A 27553-nucleotide genomic window follows, 5' to 3' on the forward strand; every position below is an offset into this window, starting at 1 on the left:
AACTAAACAATTAACCATAATCCCAACTCATGATGTTACTACCCTGCATGAATCTGCAGGTAACTAACCAACCAGGTTCAATGATAGCTAGCTATAACTAGCAATGCAAATGGCTCTGAGATACGAATAATGTTACTACACATGTAACGTTAGCTAGCTAGCTAGCACATGGTACTCGGAAAGTATTCAAAGCTCTGGACTTTTTCCAAATGTTGTTACGTTAGCTTTATTCTCAAATTGATTTTTTTTTTTTTTTTTTTTTTAAAACATCCTCATCAATCCACACTCAATACCCCATATTGACAAAGCAAATACAGGTTTAGAATTTTTTTGTAAATGTATTAAAAATAAAAAAACAGAAATAAAATATTTACATAAGTCATCAGACCCTTTGCTATGCAACTTGAAATTGTGCTCAGGTCCATCCTGTTTCCATTGATCATCCTTGAGATGCATCTACAACTTGATTGGAATCCACCTGTGGTAAATTCAACTGATTGGACATGACTTCGAAAGGCACGCACACCTGTCTATATAAGGTCCTACAGTTGACAGGAATTTTCAGTCTATGGACAAAGGAATTGTCCGTAGAGTTCCGAGACAGGATTGTGTCGAGGCACAGATCTAGGGAAGGGCACCAAAACGTTTCTGCAGCATTGAAGGTCCCCAAGAACACAGCGGCCTCCATTCTTAAATGGAATATGTTTGTAACCACCGAGACTCTTCCTAGAGTTGGCCGCCCGACAAACTGAGCAATCAGGGGAGAAGGGCGTTGGTCAGGGAGGTGACTTGAACCCGATTGAACATCTTTGGAGAGACCTGAAAATAGCTGTGCAGCAACGCTTCCCATCCAACCTGACAGAGTTTGAGAGGATCTGCAGAGAAGAACGGAAGAAACTCCCCAAATACAGGTTTGCCAAGCTTGTAGCGTCATACCCAAGAAGACTCAAGGCTGTAATCGCTGCCTAATGTGCTTCAACAAAGTACTGAGTCAAGGGTCTAAATACTAACATAAATGTGATATTTCAGTTTATTATTTTTACTACATTTGCAACAATACCTAAAAACCAGTTTGCCTTGTCATTATGGGGTATCGTGTGTATATAGACAAGAAAGTCTTTTTTTTCAGAATAAAGCTGTAACGAAAAATGTGGAAAAAGTCAAGTTGGCTGAATACTTTCCGAATGCACAGTCTGTAATAGGGAATTGATAAAGTATCTAGCAGAGATTCCTCTGTCACATATGGAACTGAATTGCATTTTGGGAATGTTTGAAAATGCTGTTTTATTGACTGCTTTATTTCATGAGTTACATGTTCTGTTAAGATGCATTACCACGATCATCTCCTTCGTTTTGTTGACGTTGAGAGGTTGTTTTCCTGACACCAGTCTAAATGTGATCTTGGTCATTCTGAACACCGTGGGTCGACACCCTAATGGGATATGCACCCGGTACATTTCTCAAATGGCTGGTAAATTAAAATCTTCCCGGTCATGTTGTCCGGCGCCACATTTTCCTAACAGAAACCCTGGTGCTGACATGTAGTGTGGAATCATCTGCATACATGTTCATGCTGTGAGTAAGACCAGTGGCAAATCATTTCTAAAAATAGAGAAGAGTAACAGACCAAGGCAACTACCCTGAAGGACCCCCGCACGGTACATATCTGATGTTATACAACTGGTGGGTCTAATCCTGAATGCTGATTGGTTAAAACTGCATTCCAACCGGTGTCTATTCCACAAGTTACCACCGGCTAAATCTATGACGTAAAAATGCCTATTTACTCTGTTCCATCTGACTGCGTAATCCACTGTCTCATCAGCCCAGCCAGGGAATTTATAAACTTCATCTCCGCTATAAAAAGCATCTAGACATTATGTCACATATCTGATGCTAGAGAAGCTTCCATTGAAGAATACTATTAGCTATAGAGTTCTATTGGTTAAATAACTCTCCAACCATGTGATGGCAGGTGATTTAAAGCCATAGCAAGTGAGTTTCAACAATAGCGATGTATGATCTATAACATCAAAGGCTGCACTGAAATCTAACAATACAGGTCCATTTATCATCTATTAGCCAATCATCAGTCATCTGAGTCAGTGCAGTACAGGTTGAGTGCCATACTCCATATGCATGCTGAAAATCAGTAGTTAACTTGTTCTCTGAAAAATAGCATTGTATTTGGTCAAAACACAAATCCTCTCCATCAGTTCACTAAGAATAGGCAGTAAACTGATTGGGTGGCTGTTAGAGCAAAGGGTGCTTTACTATGTTCAGGTAGTGGAATTACTTTAGCTTCATTCCATGCCTGCAGACACACACACACACACACACACACAGTCCTGTAGGCTTTGGTTAAAGACATAGCAAATGTCTCTGTGTTTGTGTGATTATGACAGGGAAAGAGGATTATCTGCTCCACTGACTCAGACCCTGTTGACAGGGAGAGGGATGTTTGGGCTGCAGGGGTGTGTGTGTGGCGCGGGGGGGGTTTAATAGCGCTAGGGGGAAAGAGGGGTGTGTGTGTGTGTAAGAACAGGCAGCAAACAGACACCAACACTGCAAGTCATACAGGATGCCACGGCAACACTGCAGCCAAACCAACCAAACCCCAGAGGCAATACTTCACAAATCAGACTGATCACAAGCAACGTTCCCTCTAAGATGCACGCGGGCGCGTAGCCCCACCGGGACGGCCCCACAGAATAAAAATCAGCCCGTGCAGAGACGGGATTGAACTTCACTCAACTTTCTAGTTCTCCCCTTTAGTTAACACCAGTGCTTGACTTGGGCCGGCGCTGTCCGGAATGCCATACTGGCACTTCTAATTTTGGGGGAATTGCGCATCGGCTCATCTACAAAATTAAAGTAACCTATCGCTGTCCCAGAGTCACACAGAGGCAAAAAAGGTTGATCAAAGTGGAATGAAGGTAGGACCTTCATTTAATAGCAATGGAGAGTGGGCATTCATTTCCTGATTTGTCGAAGTTTATTTGCCACTAGGCTGTGAGTGGCAGTAGGCTGTGAGTGGCAGTAGGCTGTTGGAGATTGAACCAGATTGAAAACGTGCCAGCCTGAAAGGCATGATGCGCTGTTCCAAGTTGTCAAATGAGGGTTTGTAATTCATGAAAAGGTCATGGAAATTAGTTTCATAATTGTTGTTAATGTAAAAGCATACTTTTAAATATGATCAACCAATTTAAAAAAAAGAAACGACATATCAGCCATGATCGGAATGACCCTTCAGTGCATGTCTATGGTGCTGGGTGTGTGCCAGGGAATGACCCTTCAGTGCATGTCTATGGTGCTGGGTGTGTGCCAGGGAATGACCCTTCAGTGCATGTCTATGGTGCTGGGTGTGTGCCAGGGAATGACCCTTCAGTGCATGTCTATGGTGCTGGGTGTGTGCCAGGGAATGACCCTTCAGTGCATGTCTATGGTGCTGGGTGTGTGCCAGGGAATGACCCTTCAGTGCATGTCTATGGTGCTGGGTGTGTGCCAGGGAATGACCCTTCAGTGCATGTCTATGGTGCTGGGTGTGTGCCAGGGAATGACCCTTCAGTGCATGTCTATGGTGCTGGGTGTGTGCCAGGGAATGACCCTTCAGTGCATGTCTATGGTGCTGGGTGTGTGCCAGGGAATGACCCTTCAGTGCATGTCTATGGTGCTGGGTGTGTGCCAGGGAATGACCCTTCAGTGCATGTCTATGGTGCTGGGTGTGTGCCAGGGAATGACCCTTCAGTGCATGTCTATGGTGCTGGGTGTGTGCCAGGGAATGACCCTTCAGTGCATGTCTATGGTGCTGGGTGTGTGCCAGGGAATGACCCTTCAGTGCATGTCTATGGTGCTGGGTGTGTGCCAGGGAATGACCCTTCAGTGCATGTCTATGGTGCTGGGTGTGTGCCAGGGAGTGGGCCGTTGCCCGAGGAGAGAGAGCGCGACAATTCAGCATTAGGTATAATTAGGTATAAGGGCCTTTCCACCGGCACTGTAGAGCCTAAATATATCCGCACCGTTGGAAAGCTGGGATTCCCCTCTATTAAACACTAGCTATGTAATTGCGACAACATTCTAAATATTCTAAGAATAGCCTACTTGACAAATAACTTGCTGTGCATAGATCTTCCCTAAAACATGAATACCTTTCTTTTGAAGTAGCCTACCTTATCCATTTGACCCCTGATTTATTGAATGGGGGAATCATTTTATAAAGACAAAAGTATTTGGTAGTAAAGCTCTCCAGATGGAGGGTTGACCACAACAGTGCAGTTCTATGTGGGGGGCTAAGTGCCTTGATCAAGGGCTCAACGGCAGGAGGTGGTAGGTCTACATGGAATCAGACAGCAGCTTTACAATGTCAATAATTCATACTTTCTCATGTAGGCTACAATAATAGTCATGACAGTTTGGTTAAAAGTCATGGAAAATGTGTTTAACCCGTTAACAGTGAATTATCAGAGGTCTCCATTGCATAAGAAAAACTAAAAAAACTGTAATTTGTGAATTTCAGTGAACATAGTCCAAATGGACCGACTTGGAAATGACAGCTCCTGCACTTCTTCCATCCCAAGTCTGGCACTGGTTAACACGATCAACGTTGCCCTCTACTGCGGGTATTGCTAATATCAGCCACTTCCAATGCAACACACTCAAACAAAACAAACTATGCAAAGTATTTTCTTGTAGGCAGACACACTGGAGTAGAATCCATTGCCAGGCATGACTCAGCCCGTACACTACAGACTGTTGTATTTTGAGACAGGCTTGAATAAGCAAAGCAGCCAATAAGCAGCAGGTAGCATAATTGGTCTGATTTTCTGTAATAATGTTACAGGAATAATACGGAAGTTTATTTTGTGAAGTGGTTTCTTGCGTCAAACAACATTTCCAGTCACCACCTTTATGTGAAAGACAAGTGGATAAACAGGTTAATGTCAAGCCCTAAATGTTTTTGCCCAAAACTCTCACAGAATGTAGGCCTACACTGAACACCACACATTGGCTGCTACTGTAGGCTGAATGATAGAACAGATATTTCCATGTTAAAATGTTATGGGATGCATTTTGTACATTGTTTTTGATGGTAGGCCACTCTGGTAGGCCTACATTATGATCAGCCACTAAGTTAAAGTGGGTACAGCCTGTGTTCACAATAAACGTGCGCCAGAAGTTGCACAGAACTTTCACAACGTTCAAGTTTGCGCCGAGCAGACCTGAAATTAGCTCAGTGACGAAAAAATTTTGAGGGAACATTGATCGCAAGATAACCCCAACTCTGATTGGCCAGACTGTTTGACTGTACAGTTTGTTCAGTGCTGTGTATCCAGTATTGTAGCTAAATCCCAACAGCATTAAGTTAAATTGCTATTTTTTTTGCCATATTATTGATCCATCATTGATTCACTACTTTCCACAAATCTAAAAGCATTGTATTGGTGGAGGCAGGGGCCTTTTTAAAATCAGTGAAGGGAAGTGAACAAGTGCATACTTTGGTAGGAAGAAGTGGTAATTGGGACATACTGTAGCAAAAGTACCTGTTGTTGAATGAGAGGGTTCCAGCGGATACTACAACCACAGTATTTCCATTGTAACTTACATGCTATTCTATTAATTTACCTGTTGTTGAATGAGAGGGTTGGAATGGATACTACAACCACAGTATTTCCATTGTAACTTACATGTTATTCTATTAATTTACCTGTTGTTGAATGAGAGGGTTGGAATGGATACTACAACCACAGTATTTCCATTGTAACTTACATGCTATTCTATTAATTTACCTGTTGTTGAATGAGAGGGTTGGAATGGATACTACAACCACAGTATTTCCATTGTAACTTACATGTTATTCTATTAATTTACCTGTTGTTGAATGAGAGGGTTGGAATGGATACTACAACCACAGTATTTCCATTGTAACTTACATGTTATTCTATTAATTTACCTGTTGTTGAATGAGAGGGTTGGAATGGATACTACAACCACAGTATTTCCATTGTAACTTACATGTTATTCTATTAATTTACCTGTTGTTGAATGAGAGGGTTGGAATGGATACTACAACCACAGTATTTCCATTGTAACTTACATGCTATTCTATTAATTTACCTGTTGTTGAATGAGAGGGTTGGAATGGATACTACAACCACAGTATTTCCATTGTAACTTACATGTTATTCTATTAATTTACCTGTTGTTGAATGAGAGGGTTGGAATGGATACTACAACCACAGTATTTCCATTGTAACTTACATGTTATTCTATTAATTTACCTGTTGTTGAATGAGAGGGTTGGAATGGATACTACAACCACAGTATTTCCATTGTAACTTACATGTTATTCTATTAATTTACCTGTTGTCGAATGCGAGGGTTCCAGCGGATGTAGTAAGTCACCCAGAGTTCTAGGTGTCTCATGCTGGCTACGGGGTAGAGGACTCTATTGGACTCTGGGGTGTAGAAGGGGTTCTGGTAGAAGGACAGATCACTGTTTACCAACGACCACAGAGACACAGTCTTAGACCGCAACTCCTGGAGAGAGCGAGCGAGAGGGGGGGAGGGGGGAGAGAACGAGAATAATGATTTAGGAGGGTTAGAGAGAGACGTTAACCAGGGACCACAGAGACAGTGTCTTCCACCACAACTCCTGAAGAAAGAGATGGAGAAGATCATTAATATGGTCTTTTAGCACACACTTTTATGCGCAGCAGTAAACAGTAAACATAAATCTATTCAGTATGACCCGTTTGAATCAAACCCACAAATGATCTGAGCCATCGGAATCACAGAAGGAACATGAAGGATTCTGGAACAATAATTCAAGTCTTATGGAGACTCTCGTCTGTGTGTCAGAGAGCATTATTACGGCACCCCAGAACCAGTGATGCGTCCCGTCGCTCTTCTGCTCTACTTCACATGATCAAGATGGAGGGAGGAGGGGAGGTGGAGAGAGGAGGGGAGGTGGAGGGGGGAGGAGAGGTGGAGGGGGGAGGGGAGGTGGAGGGGGGAGGGGAGGTGGAGGGGGGAGGGGAGGGGGAGGGGAGGTGGAGGGAGGGAGGAATAGAAAGACAAAGAAAGGGTATGAGATTGAGGTAGAGCAGGGGTGTCAAACTAATTTCCCCATGGGGCCGCATTCGGCCTTCAGAGGTCTGAAGGGACGGAATTAAAATGGATTATATTTACTATGTTATCTGTCTCACTTTCATCTGGATGACTGTCGGCAAGCTGGGCAGAGTGAAGAGACTGTAAACGACTGTCAGCAAGCTGGGCAGAGTGAAGAGACTGTAAACGACTGTCAGCAAGCTGGGCAGAGTGAAGAGACTGTAAACGACTGTCAGCAAGCTGGGCAGAGTGAAGAGACTGTAAACGACTGTCAGCAAGCTGGGCAGAGTGAAGAGACTGTAAACGACTGTCAGCAAGCTGGGCAGAGTGAAGAGACTGTAAACGACTGTCAGCAAGCTGGGCAGAGTGAAGAGACTGTAAACGACTGTCAGCAAGCTGGGCAGAGTGAAGAGACTGTAAACGACTGTCAGCAAGCTGGGCAGAGTGAAGAGACTGTAAATGACTGTCAGCAAGCTGGGCAGAGTGAAGAGACTGTAAATGACTGTCAGCAAGCTGGGCAGAGTGAAGAGACTGTAAATGACTGTCAGCAAGCTGGGCAGAGTGAAGAGACTGTAAATGACTGTCAGCAAGCTGGGCAGAGTGAAGAGACTGTAAATGACTGTCAGCAAGCTGGGCAGAGTGAAGAGACTGTAAATGACTGTCAGCAAGCTGGGCAGAGTGAAGAGACTGTAAATGACTGTCAGCAAGCTGGGCAGAGTGAAGAGACTGTAAATGACTGTCAGCAAGCTGGGCAGAGTGAAGAGACTGTAAATGACTGTCAGCAAGCTGGGCAGAGTGAAGAGACTGTAAATGACTGTCAGCAAGCTGGGCAGAGTGAAGAGACTGTAAATGACTGTCAGCAAGCTGGGCAGAGTGAAGAGACTGTAAATGACTGTCAGCAAGCTGGGCAGAGTGAAGAGACTGTAAACGACTGTCAGCAAGCTGGGCAGAGTGAAGAGACTGTAAATGACTGTCAGCAAGCTGGGCAGAGTGAAGAGACTGTAAATGACTGTCAGCAAGCTGGGCAGAGTGAAGAGACTGTAAATGACTGTCAGCAAGCTGGGCAGAGTGAAGAGACTGTAAATGACTGTCAGCAAGCTGGGCAGAGTGAAGAGACTGTAAATGACTGTCAGCAAGCTGGGCAGAGTGAAGAGACTGTAAATGACTGTCAGCAAGCTGGGCAGAGTGAAGAGACTGTAAATGTAGGTCCATTATCATTCTACACAGTTTGGATTTGGCTTTAGTCATTAAAATGTCCATTGAGCACCACCCACGAGCCTGACTGAATGGGCTCGCGGGCCAGATGACATGTAAAATAGAAGGTAAATAGTGAGAGTGAGGGTTGGCAGAGGAAAATATTGTAGAGGGATGGGAAAGACCCAGCTAGCACATTTAGTTAACTGAAAGTTGTGGGAATGTTCATTTTTGGTTTCCCCATTGGACTGGTGTTTTCTTGCATTTTTTAATGGAAAGTTCTCTTAATGTTCTGGGAACATTACTTTAAATAGAATCCAGAGGAAACCTGCTGAAAACATTATGCTGTACTGAAATTCCCACCTAAACAACCAAGGCTCTCACCAAGCTCTAAGAAACATACGGTTCTCAGAACGTTATGTGCTAGCTGGGAATTGGAAAGTGCAATAAGACAAATGTAGAAAAGACAGGCAGAGAGAAGGTCACACACAGACAGAGAGAAACTGACGTTGGTGTCCATGGCACTCTAACAGTTGAAGAGGAAGGTTCCGAAGACAGACAGACAGACAGCTAGCCAGACAGACATCATTTTTTGTTGATACAGTTAAATATTGGGATATTTTTTTTTAACGATATATCATATCATTTTAACAATATATATATACACACATTTTTACACTAGTTGACTATACCTGCACCAAAACTCCAATATTTTTCCTTCATAGCTTGTACTCCATATTCTTTTAAAATAGAGGACCAATTTGGTTTCAGAACTTCTATTTCCATGACTGATTAAAACTCATTTTCTCATGGCTTGGAACATCGAACCACAATTAAAAAAAAAATCTAATAATAAAATAAAATTGCATTATCAAATCGCAAGACATATAGAATTGCAATAAATAACATATTGGCACCTAAGTATCGTGATAATATCGTATCGTGAGGTCCCTGGAAATTCCCAGCCCTAACAGGTAATTTACGTTAGTGTCCCTAGCACTCTCACAGTTGTAGAGGAAGGTTCCAAAGACAGACAGACAACTTACGTTAGTGTCCCTAGCACTCTCACAGTTGTAGAGGAAGGTTCCAAAGACAGACAGACAACTTACGTTAGTGTCCCTAGCACTCTCACAGTTGTAGAGGAAGGTTCCAAAGACAGACAGACAACTTACGTTAGTGTCCCTAGCACTCTCACAGTTGTAGAGGAAGGTTCCAAAGACAGACAGACAACTTACGTTAGTGTCCCTAGCACTCTCACAGTTGTAGAGGAAGGTTCCAAAGCGACAGCTGAACAGGTGGTCCAGGATGGTCACTAGGAGACGCTCGTTAAACTCAAACGCTGTCGGGAACTGGAAGAGAAGGGGAGAGAGAGGTTTAAACCCATAGGCTTTTTCTCAGTAAATTCTTCCTTCATTCCTTGCATCCTCTCTCCCCACTTCCTTCTCAATATGCATTGGAGAAGAAGGTTCGAGGGGAGGGACCTTGGACCTTCTCCTCCAATACAGTTGAAGAAGTCAGAAGATCGTGAAAAGACAAATTAAGACAAAGCGCTACACAGGTGTGTCCTGTTCCTACCTGTTTGGTCATCTGCCAGACACAGTCTATGAACTGTACAAAGATAGGAGACCTGTCCTGGTCAGCATGGTTCTTATCACCGTGTCCTATCCTCTATAGACACGCAGAGACACAGAGACACAGAGACACAGAGACACAGAGACACAGAGAGAGAAGAGAAAAAGAGTCAAACAGTGCAAACAGATTCTTATTACCTCTAGTTAGGTCTTCCTGGTCATTCTAAATTCAAAAAAAGGCACTCGCACATCTGAGCCATCATAGTCGCAGGTGCACACTTTGTTAGAATAACTAGGAAATGCACATTGTAACGCTTGCTTATTTTCCCTCAATTCCAACCCCATTGGATGTATTAAACGGAGGTGGGTGGAGCAGTATCTACACAGGGGTGCAGGTTGTGAACACACAAACGCTCTGAGGAAGGCCTGGAGGCCGATGGGTAAAGCTCTGAGGAAGGCCTGGAGGCCGATAGGTAAAGCTCTGAGGAAGGCCTGGAGACCGATAGGTAAAGCTCTGAGGAAGGCCTGGAGGCCGATAGGTAAAGCTCTGAGGAAGGCCTGGAGGCCGATAGGTAAAGCTCTGAGGAAGGCCTGGAGGCCGATAGGTAAAGCTCTGAGGAAGGCCTGGAGGCCGATAGGTAAAGCTCTGAGGAAGGCCTGGAGGCCGATAGGTAAAGCTCTGAGGAAGGCCTGGAGGCCGATAGGTAAAGCTCTGAGGAAGGCCTGGAGGCCGATGGGTAAAGCTCTGAGGAAGGCCTGGAGGCCGATAGGTAAAGCTCTGAGGAAGGCCTGGAGGCCGATGGGTAAAGCTCTGAGGAAGGCCTGGAGGCCGATAGGTAAAGCTCTGAGGAAGGCCTGGAGGCCGATAGGTAAAGCTCTGAGGAAGGCCTGGAGGCCGATAGGTAAAGCTTAATAAAGAGCAGCGATGATAGCAAGAGCAGCGTGCAGGTTTCTTCTTTTTTCTCATCTTCCTGGTCATTTATCTGTACACAATATTGGTCAGTTTAGTTGCTTCCCATCACAGGAGGTTGGTGGCACCTTAATTTGGGAGGATGGGCTTGTGGTAATGGCTGGAGTGGAATTGTTTATCCAAGTAGCAGGCCATTCCATTTTACTCCGTTCCAGCTGTTATTATGAGCCGTCCTCCCCTCAGCAGCCTCCACTGCTTCCCACAGATCATTTGGTCCCCAGTTGACAGCACAAATAAAGAAAACCTATGACTGAAAACTCTTCATTATCAGAGTTCAAATTCCTCAACACAACAGATTGAGCTAAGCCCTTTTTCCATTCTCATCATAAACTTTGAGTGAATGCCTTGGAAGAGGGTGGACTTACATTGGCAAACTTGTGTCCGAAGCTGATCCACTCCTTCTCCAGCAGTACCTGGAATCAATCAATCACAAATCAAATGTACTTTATAAAGCTCTTTTTACATTAGCCGCTGTCACAGAGTGGTTTACCTGGAATCCCCTCAGGGTGCGGTAGTGGCTGTCCAGCATCAGCATGGCCAGAGAGGTGAGCTGGGCCGTCCGGTCCCAGCCATCACTACAGTGGACCACCACAGAGTTACCACCCGATATCTTGTCTGCTACTTGGATGGCTCCAGATATGACCAGCTAGAGAGCAACAGAGAGAGATTCACTACAGAGGACCAGCACACCGTTACCCCCCCACTGATCTGCTAGCTGGCCAGCTCCAGGGAGGAGAGGGCTGTGGGAAGTGTGTGTACCCCACTACCTTGATGTGTTCTAGCCAGTGTGTAGACTCCAGACTGGACAGCCAGTGCGACTCCTCTACGTTGGGATAGACGATGTCTTTTAGCTTCTTCAGGGACTCTCTCATCACGTGGATGTTGTGTATGTCTAGAAACACCAGCTCAGCGTTCTGATATGCATCGTCACCCTCGTAACCTCCGCCCGTGGCCTAAAGAGAGGGGATAGACGGCAGAGTTTGAAGAGTCATCATTCATGGACAAAAATGGAGAATCACACACCCCGTTTGAAAACACACAAAAAAAATATATGTTCTTCCCTCTTGACACCATCACTGGCCTGCATGTTATAAGAATTTGTTAACTGACTTGCGTAGTTAAATAAAGGTTACATTTTTTTATTTTTATTAAACGTGGTTGGATAAATGAAAGTGAGGTTTCACCCATGGAAATGCAGTATTTTATTCTATGGTTTTCACCCTATACGGCTTTCACCAATCCAACACGGTCAGACCAGTGATTACTTCAAGGAGGGAAGGGTTCAAACAGTGTTGACTGTAAATGCGTCGGGGTTGTGGTCAGCTGTTGGAACACACTGCAGGTCAGGAAGCTAGTTGTTAAAAGCCTCTATTATATAGATTGCATTCCATATTAGTAATTTGAGTCCAAACATTCCATTTCACTCTGAGCGGGGTGCGGTGGGTGTTGAGTCACACTCCAAACACACACACACACACACACACACACACACACACACACACACACACACACACACACACACACAGTGTAGTTGCTGTGTCCTCTTAGCTTCTAACTCTACCTCCTCAGTTGTTACTTCTGACACCAGCAGACAATGTAGGAGACAACTAGCAAGAGCCTACAGTGAACAACAAAACAACACACAGTCCATCTCTCCATGGAAGACAAACCAAAAGACCTACATCTAGATCAACCCAGAGAAAAAGGGAAAGAACATCATGAAGCCGCTTAGAAGATTCTCTGGGAAGTACTCTTATAAGGAATCCAGAAACGTACCTAGAAAAGTCCCACGTATCTATGAGATCTCTGTCCGGATGATCCATGAGGCCCACACCTACACACCGCTTCCCAGCAGAACCCATGAGACTTATGACTCCTTTTTACACAGACATGACCTTTCGGCTTTTAACCTTTGACCCCTGACCTTGTTGGCGACGGCGTTGACGCTGGGCCGTGCGTCGTAGATGGTGAGCTTGGCGGTGCCGTTAGCCTCCCGGATCAGGTCCAGGTAGCGCTCGTCATCCTTGTTCCTCTTCCCAGACATCCCCACCAGGGGCTGGGAGCAGCGGCAGATAACAGCCTGGTTCTCACGGTGGATCCACGACAGCACCTAGAGGATGGGGGGGGGAGACAGAGGGTTAGGTAGGTGGGAGTGGGGGTTGGGTCAAAGAGAAAGAACAGAGGGATAAAGAGATGGGAGAGAAAGGAGATATGGGTACAGGGAATGAAAGGGGGAAAGGACGGCAGGAAGAGGGTGAGGAGGGTGGGATGAGGGGGAAAAGGACTCACAGGTATGCGTCCTCTGGACCTGAAGGTACACACTTTCCTCAGGTCTTCCTCTGTAGCTTTGAATGGAACCACCAGTATGGTGGGGTAGGTGTCGCACAGCTCATAGTTGGCATTGATGAACGTGACACGCCACTTGTCATTGGGTAAGCCCTGGTGACGGGGGAGACAAACAGCCAATTAGAGAAGAGATTGCAGGCTGTGACTCAATCGGAGGCATTATTGGTGAGGTACAGTGCTACATCACTGGTGACGAGGTTGAAGGTAAATGGTTAAGACAAGAGGATTCTAATATCCCACAATGCTTTGCATAAATGAGAATAATCCTAAACAACGGGACTAGCTATGCTAGTTTAACTGCGCTGGTCCCATGAATCGGTTTATTTTCAACAGCTTCGCCGTGGAATGATTAGGTTGTCTTTACCTGGGTATCTTCAAGCGACAGTATTTAAGCAGACTAAGTGACCGTGTTAAAAGCTGGGATATTAGATCTATCCCAACACATACAACCTAGAAGAGTGGCAATCACAATGTAATGACACATTTAGTAAGACAATAAGTCCTACCTGCCGTCTGAACTCTTCCATGGGTTTGTACACACTCCAGCCATTCTCTTCAAATTTCTCTTGACTCAGGTACGCAAACAGAAGCTACAAAGAGCGAGAGAGAATGGGATTGACTTTACCAAGGTTTTATTTGTCAGGCAAACATGGGAGAGCTTCGCTAAGTCAACTGCTTTTTGTGAGTGATTGTTGACTCTTCTCTAATGATGTGCAGGGCTGTCTCGACTAAAAAAATAATATTGGTCGACCGAGAGTCGTCTTCTTTCCACCAATCGATTGGTATAAATCTTAAAACAAGTATTTTTCCACATACACACCATGTTTGAATAAAATCAACTATATGTAGGCTACAGAGCTTGTCTGATGCTTTAAGCACTGCGGTTAAAAATGAAGACGCACAAATGACTAAAGAGGGAGCCAGAGGTCAATATAACCGAACCAGAAGAAAACCTGTTCCTCCCCCCTTCCTCCCGCCGGTCTTCACAGATTCTACCTTTAAGCTCCTCAAGTTTCCAGTAACAGGCTACACCAGCGGTCAGCAACCTTTTCCCATTTGGAGTGCCAAGTTATCCTACCATTTCTACTGATCTGCGTGCCAGTTATGGTTTTCATATGCACATTTTCAGTTTAATTTATAATAAAAAGTCTTCATATCTCAAAATCAATGTCATGTGGTTAATCAAGATTCTATCTAAATGAAAATGATACAAATCTAAAAGTAACTTCTAATTGTCAACATGTAAAAATAGCCTACATAAAGCCAACAAATAAAAACATTGCAGCCCGCAGGTAGAAAATATCCTGATCAAAATTGTATCAACTTGGTCAGCTGGAAGCTTGGTTTAGCAAACTTGCAACATTGTATAAAATATTCTGGACCCTCAGTTTCTCACACCAGTGAGCTCCGGACAGAGAGACACAGACGTAGGCTATTTGCCCACAGGATAAGCAGTAATCAGGTAGGCCTATTATATGACGTTTCCACCTAACCAGAAACACGTTTTTCTCCTTTCATGCTTTCATGAGTGGTTATGGAAAGGGAGAGAGCAGAACAGATTCTTCAGATAGGCTGCATTGAAGAACTATTCATTCTCAATGGATGTAAAAACAGACTTTGTGTACTTGCTGTTTGAGGCAAAGAAAACATGACTCTGAGAAGCTCCACATTGATGGTGAGTTAAGACAATCAGAAATACTATCAGATCCCCAAATAGGCACATTTCTAAGCCTCCATTTGCACACAGGCCAGGTAGACTAGTCCTACTTCTAAATGTGTAATCAGGTGTGTGTCCTTACTCAACATTGTCTTTGTTTGGAGCGCTCCTGTCAATGAATAAATTGACAACTGGTAAATGGAATGCAATAAACCAAAGCTTTTTGTGTGTAGCCTAAGTTATGTGCTCTGTAAACAACCTTGTCCACTTCGACAATGACAGGACTGTAATAATAAAAAATAGAAATAATAATAATAATAAATTGAATGATCAAGAGAAATTCCCGTAACCAAACAAACATTGTAGATTAGAAATGATGGTAAATGTACTACTGGTGATCCTGGTGTGCCTTCTCTGCAGCCTCCACAATGGATTAGTCCACACAGACAGGTGTCTCCTCCACACAGACAGGTGTCTCCTGCACACAGACAGGTGTCTCCTCCACACAGACAGGTGTCTCCTGCACACAGACAGGTGTCTCCTGCACACAGACAGGTGTCTCCTCCACACAGACAGGTGTCTCCTCCACACAGACAGGTGTCTCCTCCACACAGACAGGTGTCTCCTCCACACAGACAGGTGTCTCCTCCACACAGACAGGTGTCTCCTCCACACAGACAGGTGTCTCCTCCACACAGACAGGTGTCTCCTCCACACAGACAGGTGTCTCCTGTACACAGACAGGTGTCTCCTGTACACAGACAGGTGTCTCCTGTACACAGACAGGTGTCTCCTCCACACAGACAGGTGTCTCCTCCACACAGACAGGTGTCTCCTCCACACAGACAGGTGTCTCCTCCACACAGACAGGTGTCTCCTCCACACAGACAGGTGTCTCCTCCACACAGACAGGTGTCTCCTGTACACAGACAGGTGTCTCCTCCACACAGACAGGTGTCTCCTCCACACAGACAGGTGTCTCCTCCACACAGACAGGTGTCTCCTCCACACAGACAGGTGTCTCCTCCACACAGACAGGTGTCTCCTCCACACAGACAGGTGTCTCCTCCACACAGACAGGTGTCTCCTCCACACAGACAGGTGTCTCCTCCACACAGACAGGTGTAGACAGGTGTCTCCTCCACACAGACAGGTGTAGACAGGTGTCTCCTCCACACAGACAGGTGTCTCCTCCACACAGACAGTCTCCTCCACACAGACAGGTGTCTCCTGTACACAGACAGGTGTCTCCAGTGCCATCTTTTAAAATAGATTTACTAAAAATAAAATCTTGCCAGCCCTAGCACAGACAAATAACAGGATACCGCAAACAGATCAACTCTAATAAAGCACTTCTCTTGTACAATCCTAGTTCTTATACAGTTATTAAAAGGCGGTAATGATATCAGGTGAGACTAAAGAAAAAGGTGTGTACGTACCAGACCGTGGGATAGGGGGAAGGCATATTTAAACAGGATATCAAAGATGTCCCTTCTACTGTGGCCCTCCTGCTTCAACGCAAACCTCAGGTTCCTCATGTCCTGTTGGGAAAGACATACATTAACAACCGTTAACATGGACGGACGGACGCGCGTTAACACAGACACACAAAATGCTGTCAGTACAAAATAAATAGTTGTAATCTTTTTTGATGTCGAAACTTCCTGATCCATGACTGGAAGGAACTTTTCTGTACACAATGTTCCAACATCTCAATTTCCTACACTCCTGTTTTTATACATAGTGGTTCAGTCCTAGTCTGCTTGTCAGATCTAATTGGACTGAACCACTATGTACGTATATTCATAGGGGTGGTCAGGACCATGACGCAGTATCTGACCTTGCAGGTGATGTCCAGGCCGTATGAGTTCTCCCCTCGACTGGAGGCTCCGCCCATCTTCTCCACCCGGCCAATGGCACCCAGCGGAACATCCAGAGTCACCGCCGGGTCCTGTGATATCACACAAAATACAGATGTGTGAGTGGTCCTGCTGGGAGTCCAGTGATATCACAACAGAATACAGATATGTGAGTGGTCCTGCTGGGAGTCCAGTGATATCACAACAGAATACAGATATGTGAGTGGTCCTGCTGGGAGTCCAGTGATATCACAACAGAATACAGATATGTGAGTGGTCCTGCTGGGAGTCCAGTGATATCACACAGAACACACCATAGGTGGAAGATGGGTCCTGCAGTGGTTGAATTGAAATAGAAAGACATTGGTATTGTGAGGGCACAAACTGATCCAGGCTGTATCACATCAGGCCGTGATTGGGAGTCCCATAAGGCGGTGCACAAGTGGCCCAGTTTCGTCCGGGTATGGCCGGGGTAGGCCGTCATTGTAAATAAGAATTTATTCTTAACTGACTTGCCTAGTTAAATAAAAGATAAAAAAATGGTGTAATGTGAAGTATACTCTTGAATACATTTTAGGTAGCTAATATTTCATCTGCAAGATTAAGTGACTTAACTAGCAAAGCATAGGCTTAAATGGTAGACATGGGCCTAGTAGGAGGTGCTAAAGCATAGGCTTAAATGGTAGACATGGGCCTAGTAGGAGGTGCTAAAGCATAGGCTTAAATGGTAGACATGGGCCTAGTAGGAGGTGCTAAAGCATAGGCTTAAATGGTAGACATGGGCCTAGTAGGAGGTGCTAAAGCAAGGCTTAAATGGTAGACATGGGCCTAGTAGGAGGTGCTAAAGCATAGGCTTAAATGGTAGACATGGGCCTAGTAGGAGGTGCTAAAGCATAGGCTTAAATGGTAGACATGGGCCTAGTAGGAGGTGCTTTTTATTTCAGTTTTTATTTGACCCTCATCTTACCAGGTAAGTTGACTGAGAACACATTCTCATTTTACAGAAACAACCTGGGGAATAGTTACAGGGGAGAGGAGGGGGATGAATGAGACAATTGTAAACTGGGGATGATTAGGTGACCGTGATGGTATGAGGGACAGATTGGGCATTTAGCCAGGACACCAGGGTTAACACCCCTACTCTACGATAAGTACCATGGGATCTGTAGTGACCACAGAGAGTCAGGACACCGGGGTTAACACCCCTACTCTACGATAAGTACCATGAGATCTGTAGTGACCACAGAGAGTCAGGACACCGGGGTTAAAACCCCTACTCTACGATAAGTACCATGGGATCTGTAGTGACCACAGAGAGTCAGGACACCGGGGTTAACACCCCTACTCTACGATAAGTACCATGGGATCTGTAGTGACCACAGAGAGTCAGGACACCGGCGTTAAAACCCCTACTCTACGATAAGTACCATGGGATCTGTAGTGACCACAGAGAGTCAGGACACCGGGGTTAACACCCCTACTCTACGATAAGTACCATGGGATCTGTAGTGACCACAGAGAGTCAGGACACCGGGGTTAACACCCCTACTCTACGATAAGTACCATGGGATCTGTAGTGACCACAGAGAGTCAGGACACCGGGGTTAACACCCCTACTCTACGATAAGTACCATGGGATCTGTAGTGACCACAGAGAGTCAGGACACCGGGGTTAACACCCCTACTCTACGATAAGTACCATGGGATCTGTAGTGACCACAGAGAGTCAGGACACCGGGGTTAAAACCCCTACTCTACGATAAGTACCATGGGATCTGTAGTGACCACAGAGAGTCAGGACACCGGGGTTAACACCCCTACTCTACGATAAGTACCATGGGATCTGTAGTGACCACAGAGAGTCAGGACACCGGGGTTAACACCCCTACTCTACGATAAGTACCATGGGATCTGTAGTGACCACAGAGAGTCAGGACACCGGGGTTAACACCCCTACTCTACGATAAGTACCATGGGATCTGTAGTGACCACAGAGAGTCAGGACACCGGGGTTAACACCCCTACTCTACGATAAGTACCATGGGATCTGTAGTGACCACAGAGAGTCAGGACACCGGGGTTAACACCCCTACTCTACGATAAGTACCATGGGATCTGTAGTGACCACAGAGAGTCAGGACACCGGGGTTAACACCCCTACTCTACGATAAGTACCATGGGATCTGTAGTGACCACAGAGAGTCAGGACACCGGGGTTAACACCCCTACTCTACGATAAGTACCATGGGATCTGTAGTGACCACAGAGAGTCAGGACACCGGGGTTAACACCCCTACTCTACGATAAGTACCATGGGATCTGTAGTGACCACAGAGAGTCAGGACACCGGGGTTAACACCCCTACTCTACGATAAGTACCATGGGATCTGTAGTGACCACAGAGAGTCAGGACACCGGGGTTAACACCCCTACTCTACGATAAGTACCATGGGATCTGTAGTGACCACAGAGAGTCAGGACACCGGGGTTAACACCCCTACTCTACGATAAGTACCATGGGATCTGTAGTGACCACAGAGAGTCAGGACACCGGGGTTAACACCCCTACTCTACGATAAGTACCATGGGATCTGTAGTGACCACAGAGAGTCAGGACACCAGGGTTAACACCCCTACTCTACGATAAGTACCATGGGATCTGTAGTGACCACAGAGAGTCAGGACACCAGGGTATCATCCCATCTGAAAGACAGCAATGTCTCCACTCACAGCCCTAGTGCATTGGGATATTGTTTAGACTAGAGGAAAGAGTGCCTCCTCCTGGCCCTTCAACACCACTTCCAGCAGCATCTGGTCTCCCATCCAGGGACTGACCAGGACCAACCCTGCTTAGCTTCAGAAGCAAGCCAGCAGTGGGATGCAGGGTGGTATGCTGCTGGCTAAGGTACCAGAGTAGATGGTGTGTGTGTTAAAATTAGTGAGGTCAGCATATTGTTAACGTGTTGTCTGGTGTTGCATTACAGAGAGTGGAGTCTACATCCCAAATGGCTCCCTATTCACTACTTTTGACCAGAGCCCTGAGAGCCCTATGGACCCTGGTCAGAATTAGCATACTATATAGGGAATAGGGAGCCATTTAGGACAGACTGGAATAAAGAGCCTTGTTGCTGCTGCTGCTGTTTCCCTGTAATAACCTACTCCATCACTGACACACACACAGTCAATAACACACACCTCTCAGCCTGACTGATGATCTGATAAAGCCAACCTTCAGACCTGCATTTCTGCTACATCTAAGATTATTTAACTATCCCCCCTCTCTCTTTTTCTGCTCCATAACCATCCCTCCTTTCTCTTTTTCTGCTCCATAACCATCCCTCCTTTCTCTTTTTCTGCTCCATAACCATCCCCCCTTTCTCTTTTTCCGCTCCATAACCATCCCTCCTTTCTCTTTTTCTGCTCCATAACCATCCCCTCTTTCTTTTTCTGCTCCATAACCATCCCCCTTTCTCTTTTCTGCTCCATAACAATCCCTCCTTTCTCCTTTTCTCTCCATAACAATCCCTCCTTTCTCTTTTTCTGCTCCATAACAATCCCCCCTTTCTCTTTTCTCTCCATAACAATCCCCCTCTCTCTTTTTCTTCTCCATAACAATCCCCCTCTCTCTTTTCGCTCCATAACAATCCCTCCCCTCTTTTGCTCCATAACAATCCCCTCTCCCTTTTTCGCTCCATAACCATCCCTCCCCTCTCTTTCGCTCCATAACCATCCCTCCCCTCTCTTTCGCTCCATAACAATCCCTCCCCTCTCTTTCGCTCCATAACAATCCCTCTCCCTTTTTCGCTCCATAACAATCCCTCTCCCTTTTTCGCTCCATAACAATCCCTCTCCCTTTTTCGCTCCATAACAATCCCTCTCCCTTTTTCGCTCCCTAACAATCCCTCTCCCTTTTTCGCTCCCTAACAATCCCTCTCCCTTTTTCGCTCCATAACAATCCCTCTCCCTTTTTCGCTCCATAACAATCCCTCTCCCTTTTTCGCTCCATAACAATCCCTCTCCCTTTTTCTCCATAACAATCCCTCTCCCTTTTTCTCCATAACAATCCCTCTCCCTTTTTCTCCATAACAATCCCTCTCCCTTTTTCTCCATAACAATCCCTCTCCCCTCTCCATAACTATCCCTATTCTCTCTTTCTCCATCTCACCAACGCCCTCACACCTCTCCAATTGAATTGACTGTTCAAAACACTAGCGGTGCCAGGAGAGAGACAGATTAAAGAAAGAGATGAGACAGAGAGAAGAGAGAGAAAAGGATATGGGGTTCCCCTCTTGTTGTTGTGTTGGAGATGAACTTCTTTTGTCTGAAGAGTGGAAGTGAATCTACAAGTGGATTACACCTAGAGCAGGGTTTCCCAAACTCAGTCCTGGGCCCCCCAGGGTGCATGTTTTGATTATTTGAGTCAGCTGTGTAGTGCTAGGGCAAAAAAACAAATGTGCACCGAGTTTTGGAAATGCTGACCTGGAGTCTAGGGCTGAGTCTATTTTGTTGATTGTTTGGTCGAAAGTCAAGCAGTCGCAAATTGATCTTATTTTATTGAAAAATTGCCACAGGAGACAACCGTCTGATTCGCGCCAGTCTCAGTGGACGAGTCCATTGTGGAAGCCGCAGGAATGGCACAGTCCATCAGTCTAAGACAGGCATCGGCAACTTAAATCACGCATACCGCGAGGGTATTTACCTTGGCATGCCAAGCAATTCAGTATTGCATTTTCCGAAACTATTTCATAGTTTTCCATAAAATGGCTACTGCATTGGACCGGACACCGTTTGTGAGAGTATTCCTTAGGCCTACAGTACGTGTGAAGATAATGTGTCTTGGGTATAAATTTAAAATGTTGAGTTAACCTGTTGGGGGTAGGGGGCAGTATTTACACGGCCAGATAAAAAAAACGTACCCAATTTAATCTGGTTATTACTACTGCCCAGAAACTAGAATATGCATATAATTATTGGCTTTGGATAGAAAACACCCTAAAGTTTCTAAAACTGTTTGAATGGTGTCTGTGAGTATAACAGAACTCATATGGCAGGCAAAAACCTGAGAAGATTCTGTACAGGAAGTGCCCTCTGACCATTCCTTGAGCTTCTTGACTCTTAATTGAAGACTGAGGATCTTTGCTGTAACGTGACACTTCCTACGGCTCCCATAGGCTCTCAGAAGGCGGGAAAAAGCTGAATGATGTAATTCCAGCCACTGGCTGAAAAACATTAGCGCTTTTGGTAAGTGCTCTATCAGAGGACAATGGGCTGAGGCGCGTGCACGAGTCGACCCCATGTTTTATTTTCTTTCGTCTTTGAACCTAAACACGCTTTCCCGGTTGGAATATTATCGCTTTTTTACGAGAAAAATGGCATAAAAATTGATTTTAAACAGCGGTTGACATGCTTTGAAGTACGGTAATGGAATATTTAGAATTATTTTGTCACGAAATGCGTCGTGCCCTTCTTTACCATTCGGATAGTGTCTTGAACGCATGAACAAAACAGAGGATATTTGGATATAACTATGGATTATTTTGAACCAAACCAACATTTGTTATTGAAGTAGAAGTCCTGGGAGTGCATTCTGACGAAGACAGCAAAGGTAATAACATTTTTCTTATAGTAAATCTGATTTTGGTGAGTGCTAAACTTGGTGGGTGTCTAAATAGCTAGCCCTGTGATGCCGGGCTATCTACTGAGAATATTGCAAAATGTGCTTTCACCGAAAAGCTATTTTAAAAATCGGACATAGCGAGTGCATAGAGGAGTTCTGTATCTATAATTCTTAAAATAATTGTTATGTTTTTTGTGAACGTTTATCGTGAGTAATTTAGTAAATTCACCGGAAGTTTGCTAGTATGCTAGTTCTGAACGTCACATGCTAATGTAAAAAGCTGGTTTTTGATATAAATATGAACTTGATTGAACAAAACATGCATGCATTGTATAACATAATGTCCTAGGGTTGTCATCTGATGAAGATCATCAAAGGTTAGTGCTGCATTTAGCTGTGGTTTGGGTTTATGTGACATTATATGCTAGCTTGAAAAATGGGTGTCTGATTATTTCTGGCTGGGCACTCTGCTGACATAATCTAATGTTTTGCTTTCGTTGTAAAGCCTTTTTGAAATCGGACAGTGTGGTTAGATTAACGAGAGTCTTGTCTTTAAAATGGTGTAAAATAGTCATATGTTTGAGAAATTGAAGTAATAGCATTTCTAAGGTATTTGAATAACGCGCCACGGGATTCAACTGGCTGTTGAGTAGGTGGGACGATTTCGTCCCGCCGACCCTAGAGAGGTTAAGGGGGGTGTGTGGGGGCCTCCTGAGTCACACAGTGGTCTAAGGCTCTGCATCGCAGTTGCCACTAGAGATCCTGGCTAGAGTCCAGGCTGTCTCAGCCGGCCCCAAACGGGAGACCCATGGGGCAGCGCACAATTGTCCCAGCGTCGTCCGGGTTAGGGGAGGGTTTGGCCGGCGGGGATATCCTTGTCCCATTGCGCTCTAGCGACTCCTGTGGCGGGCCGGGCCCATGCACACTGACACGGTCGCCAGGTGTACGGTGTTTCCTCCGACACATTGGTACGGCTGGCTTCCGGGTTAAGTGGGCATTGTGTCAAGAAGCAGTGCGGCTTGGTTGGGTCGAGTTTCGGAGGACGCACGGCTCTCGACCTTTGCTTCTCCCGAGTCCGTACGGGAGATGCAGCGATGCGACAAGACTAACTACCAATTGGATACATTGAAATTAAGGAGAAAAAAGGTGAAGAAGTTATAAAAACATTTTTTTAAAGGGTGTGTGGCTTAGATGCACAAGGCAGGTCCTTCTCCAGAATGCGCGCTCTCCTGCCAATTTGTGCGCATTCATCGTTTCATAACTTGTGTGAATTGTTTGTCCTTTGATTGTTAGTGTATATCAATTCCCCATATCACCACTAGTACAGCTAACGTTAATTCACATCATTTGTAATCTACAATGTCTGTTTGGTTATGGTCATTTATGTTAATGCATTCAATATTTTATTAATAGAGTAGATTACTGTTGTCATTGTCGGAGTTCAACCTATGCAACACTTCTGAGAAACAAGGTTTTGTTCATGTCATTCCATTTTACCAGTTGTCAATTTATTCATTGTCTTTTGTTTGGAGTGCTCCTGTCAATGTTGAGTAAGGACGCACACATGATTCTGCATTGAAGTAGGCCTGAAGTAGTCTACCTGGCCTGTGCGCAAAGGTATAAATGTGCACACAAACAGTTGGGCTTAAAGCATCAGACATGCTCAGCACATACAGTTGATTAGAACACATAGGGTGTGACAGTATTGGGAAAAATACACACCCCCCCCGTGTATTTTTCCCAATACTGTCACACCCTGTGTGTGTGTGTGTGTGTGTGTGTGTGTGTGTGTGTGTGTGTGTGTGTAGACATGTTGCTTTATTTAAGACTGTAACCATTATACCCACCAACACACACGTAACACTTGATTAAGCAAGTTGAGGTGGACTGTCTCTCTCCCTCACCTCGCAGGTGGTCCTCAAACACTGCTTCCTTTCTTCCTGTCCTCCATACCCCTCTTCCTTTCTTTTCATCCCCTATTCCAACAACTGCCAACTCCCATTCAGTACACATATAGTAGGGTGCTATAACAAGCACAATGCAGATCAGTGATGTGTGGGTGTTGCCCATCTGTCATAGATCTTGGTCTATTTCATTAGGACTCCCTCAATAATACAAGACCACCATATACACTGTAATATAGTGTTTTAATGCCACATCCAGCTAGGGCCTATAGATCAAAGAGGTCTTTGACACCAAGGAGCATGCATGGGTCTACACTTCTGCAGCAGACATGTCATTTAGACTGACTGGGAATTCTGCTGACTTCAATCTGTCTGCCACAGATGTCTAGGAGTAGATCACCCCTCTAGAGTGTGTGTGTGTGTGTGGGTGTGTGTGTGTCACTCACTGCGTCTGCACTCTTGAAGTAGAGTCTGTAGTTAGTGATGAAGACTTTGCCTTTGAGAGCTCCACTGAATGGACAGATATAGATGATGTCTTTGTCTGGAGAGTGCGAGAGAGAGAGTGTGAACGAGAGAGCGAGTGAGAGGGACGGGAAATGACTTACACACCCATTTCCACCATCCACCCCCACACTGAACAAGCCATGTTGACAATGAACCATATTGTAACCAAACATTAACCACAATACAACACTAACAGCAAGACAAAAGCTGCACTCAACCTGTCTGTACTTTCCACATAACTTCCTATCATTCTCCTACTCTGCCCTCCTTTCTTCTTAATTCTCCAAGCTATAGCTACCAGAAATGACTCCACACACAGAGAGAGAGAGGAAGAGAGAGAGAGAGGAAGAGAGAGAGAGACTAGTAACAATTCAAGCTGACTTGGTTGGAGAGGTTCTATATTTAGTCTCTCCTGTGACAAAACCAACAGGGTTTCTCTCGCTATATTTACTATACTGACACGCCAGAACACAGATCAGATTCACATTAAAAAAAAACCTATCACAACAGAAGTGAAACCAGGTCATTCTAAGATCTGTTCCCATTAGAAAGGTCCGAGTCTGGAGGAAGGCCATCAGACCGAACGTACAGAAATATTTCTCTGTACCGTACTAATAGAATAGGAAGCCGAGTCTTAGAATAAGTATCCATTGTGGATAGATCATGTACCCCCATGGGTACTAGTGCCCCAAGATAAAAACAAACAAAATCACTGGCTTAGAAGACACACACACACCTATGATTCTCTCCTCTCCGGGCAGCAAGCTGCAGTCTGCCAGTGGTTCCATTTTCAGACTCTCTCTGGACGCCTGCAGAGCAACAGAGGGATGTTAACATGACAGAAAAACACAGACAGAGCCAGGTATGACACGACTGTAGATGTGTACACAATTACTGCCATTGCTTAGCACTTTCCTTTGTAAAAAACACAAAATATTACAAGCACTTGTAATCAAATGTTGGCCCAAAATGTTTTGGGGGGGAACTGAGCAACTTTTTAGGTCATGAGTGGAAACTTGAAGCTTGTGAGAATTTTGTGCAACTTCCAGCACGCGTTTACAGTGAAAACCTTACAGTTTTAGACAGTAGCCAATAGGATATTGTGGCTATTGGAGCATAATGTAGGTCTACCAACAAAACCAATGGAGCAAATCCCAGAACATGTTCACATGGAAATAGCTTTTGATGTCTATGATATAGTCTACAGTAGGATATATGTGGTGTTCAGTGCAGGCCTACAGTAGAATATATATGTGGTGTTCAGTGCAGGCCTACAGTAGGATATATGTGGTGTTCAGTGCAGGCCTACAGTAGGATATATATGTGGTGTTCAGTGCAGGCCTACAGTAGGATATATATGTGGTGTTCAGTGCAGGCCTACAGCAGGATATATATGTGGTGTTCAGTGCAGGCCTACAGCAGGATATATATGTGGTGTTCAGTGCAGGTTCTACAGCAGGATATATATGTGGTGTTCAGTGCAGGCCTACAGCAGGATATATATGTGGTGTTCAGTGCAGGCCTACAGCAGGATAGATGTGGTATTCAGTGCAGGCCTACAGTAGAATATATATGTGGTGTTCAGTGCAGGCCTACAGTAGAATATATGTGGTGTTCAGTGCAGGCCTACAGTAGGATATATATGTGGTGTTCAGTGCAGGCCTACAGTAGAATATATATGTGGTGTTCAGTGCAGGCCTACAGTAGAATATATGTGGTGTTCAGTGCAGGCCTACAGCAGGATATATGTGGTGTTCAGTGCAGGCCTACAGTAGAATATATATGTGGTGTTCAGTGCAGGCCTACAGTAGAATATATATGTGGTGTTCAGTGCAGGCCTACAGTAGGATATATGTGGTGTTCAGTGCAGGCCTACAGTAGGATATATATGGTGTTCAGTGCAGGCCTACAGTGGGATATATGTGGTGTTCAGTGCAGGCCTACAGTAGGATATATATGTGGTGTTCAGTGCAGAGCCTACAGTAGAATATATATGTGGTGTTCAGTGCAGGCCTACAGTAGAATATATATGTGGTGTTCAGTGCAGGCCTACAGTAGGATATATATATGTGGTGTTCAGTGCAGGCCTACAGTAGGATATATATATGTGGTGTTCAGTGCAGGCCTACAGTAGGATATATATGTGGTGTTCAGTGCAGGCCTACAGTAGGATATATATGTGATGTTCAGTGCAGGCCTACAGTAGGATATATATGTGGTGTTCAGTGCAGGCCTACAGTAGGATATATATGTGATGTTCAGTGCAGGCCTACAGTAGGATATATATGTGGTGTTCAGTGCAGGCCTACAGTAGGATATATATGTGGTGTTCAGTGCAGGCCTACAGTAGGATATATATGTGGTGTTCAGTGCAGGCCTACAGTAGGATATATATGTGGTGTTCAGTGCAGGGCTACAGTAGGATATATATGTGATGTTCAGTGCAGGCCTACATTGCTAGAGACTTCTAAAAAGTTCACATTATGAAGAGCTTGACATGACTACTTTTTTGACATGGGCCAAATAGGGGACTGTAAATTGCATTGTATTTGTCTGTATGTATTTGCATACACTGTATATAGACGTTTCTATTGTGTTATTGACTGTATGTTTGTTTATTCCATGTGTAACTATTGTTTTTTTGTTGAACTGCTTTGCTTCATCTTGGCCAGGTCACAGTTGTAAATGAGAACTTGTTCTGAACTGGCCTACCTGGTTAAATAAAAAGGTGAAATAAAAATAAATTATGCAAGAAAACATTTGACAAAATACAATGTATTACTACCATACAGAGAATTAGACAATGTAGGCTTCCCCTCTGCCT

The 27553-nt window shown here is 44.8% G+C and overlaps 1 protein-coding gene across 5 annotated transcripts in view; it reads right to left on the bottom strand.

The window, feature by feature from the left end:
• The window catches only part of LOC106577925 (myotubularin), a 55192-nt gene that overhangs the window by 7974 nt on the left and 19665 nt on the right, over positions 1-27553 (bottom strand). For 3 of the 5 annotated variants that reach the window (XM_045701545.1, XM_045701543.1, XM_045701547.1), the window contains 13 exons: positions 25466-25538; positions 24672-24766; positions 16686-16796; positions 16285-16386; positions 13695-13778; positions 13132-13281; positions 12767-12952; positions 11610-11795; positions 11333-11488; positions 11208-11255; positions 9877-9969; positions 9537-9650; positions 6361-6537 (listed from right to left, as the gene is read on the bottom strand). In XM_045701545.1, coding sequence (XP_045557501.1) covers positions 6361-6537; positions 9537-9650; positions 9877-9969; positions 11208-11255; positions 11333-11488; positions 11610-11795; positions 12767-12952; positions 13132-13281; positions 13695-13778; positions 16285-16386; positions 16686-16796; positions 24672-24766; positions 25466-25538 — 1575 coding nt within the window. Of the gene's footprint in view, positions 1-6360; positions 6538-9284; positions 9295-9536; positions 9651-9876; positions 9970-11207; positions 11256-11332; positions 11489-11609; positions 11796-12766; positions 12953-13131; positions 13282-13694; positions 13779-16284; positions 16387-16685; positions 16797-24671; positions 24767-25465; positions 25539-27553 lie in introns of all 5 variants that reach the window. The other 2 variants (XM_045701546.1, XM_045701544.1) reach the window with 1 other exon arrangement.

This window comes from Salmo salar, chromosome ssa18 (genome assembly GCF_905237065.1).
Source record: "Salmo salar chromosome ssa18, Ssal_v3.1, whole genome shotgun sequence".
In the NCBI taxonomy this organism is placed as follows: Eukaryota; Metazoa; Chordata; class Actinopteri; order Salmoniformes; family Salmonidae; genus Salmo; species Salmo salar.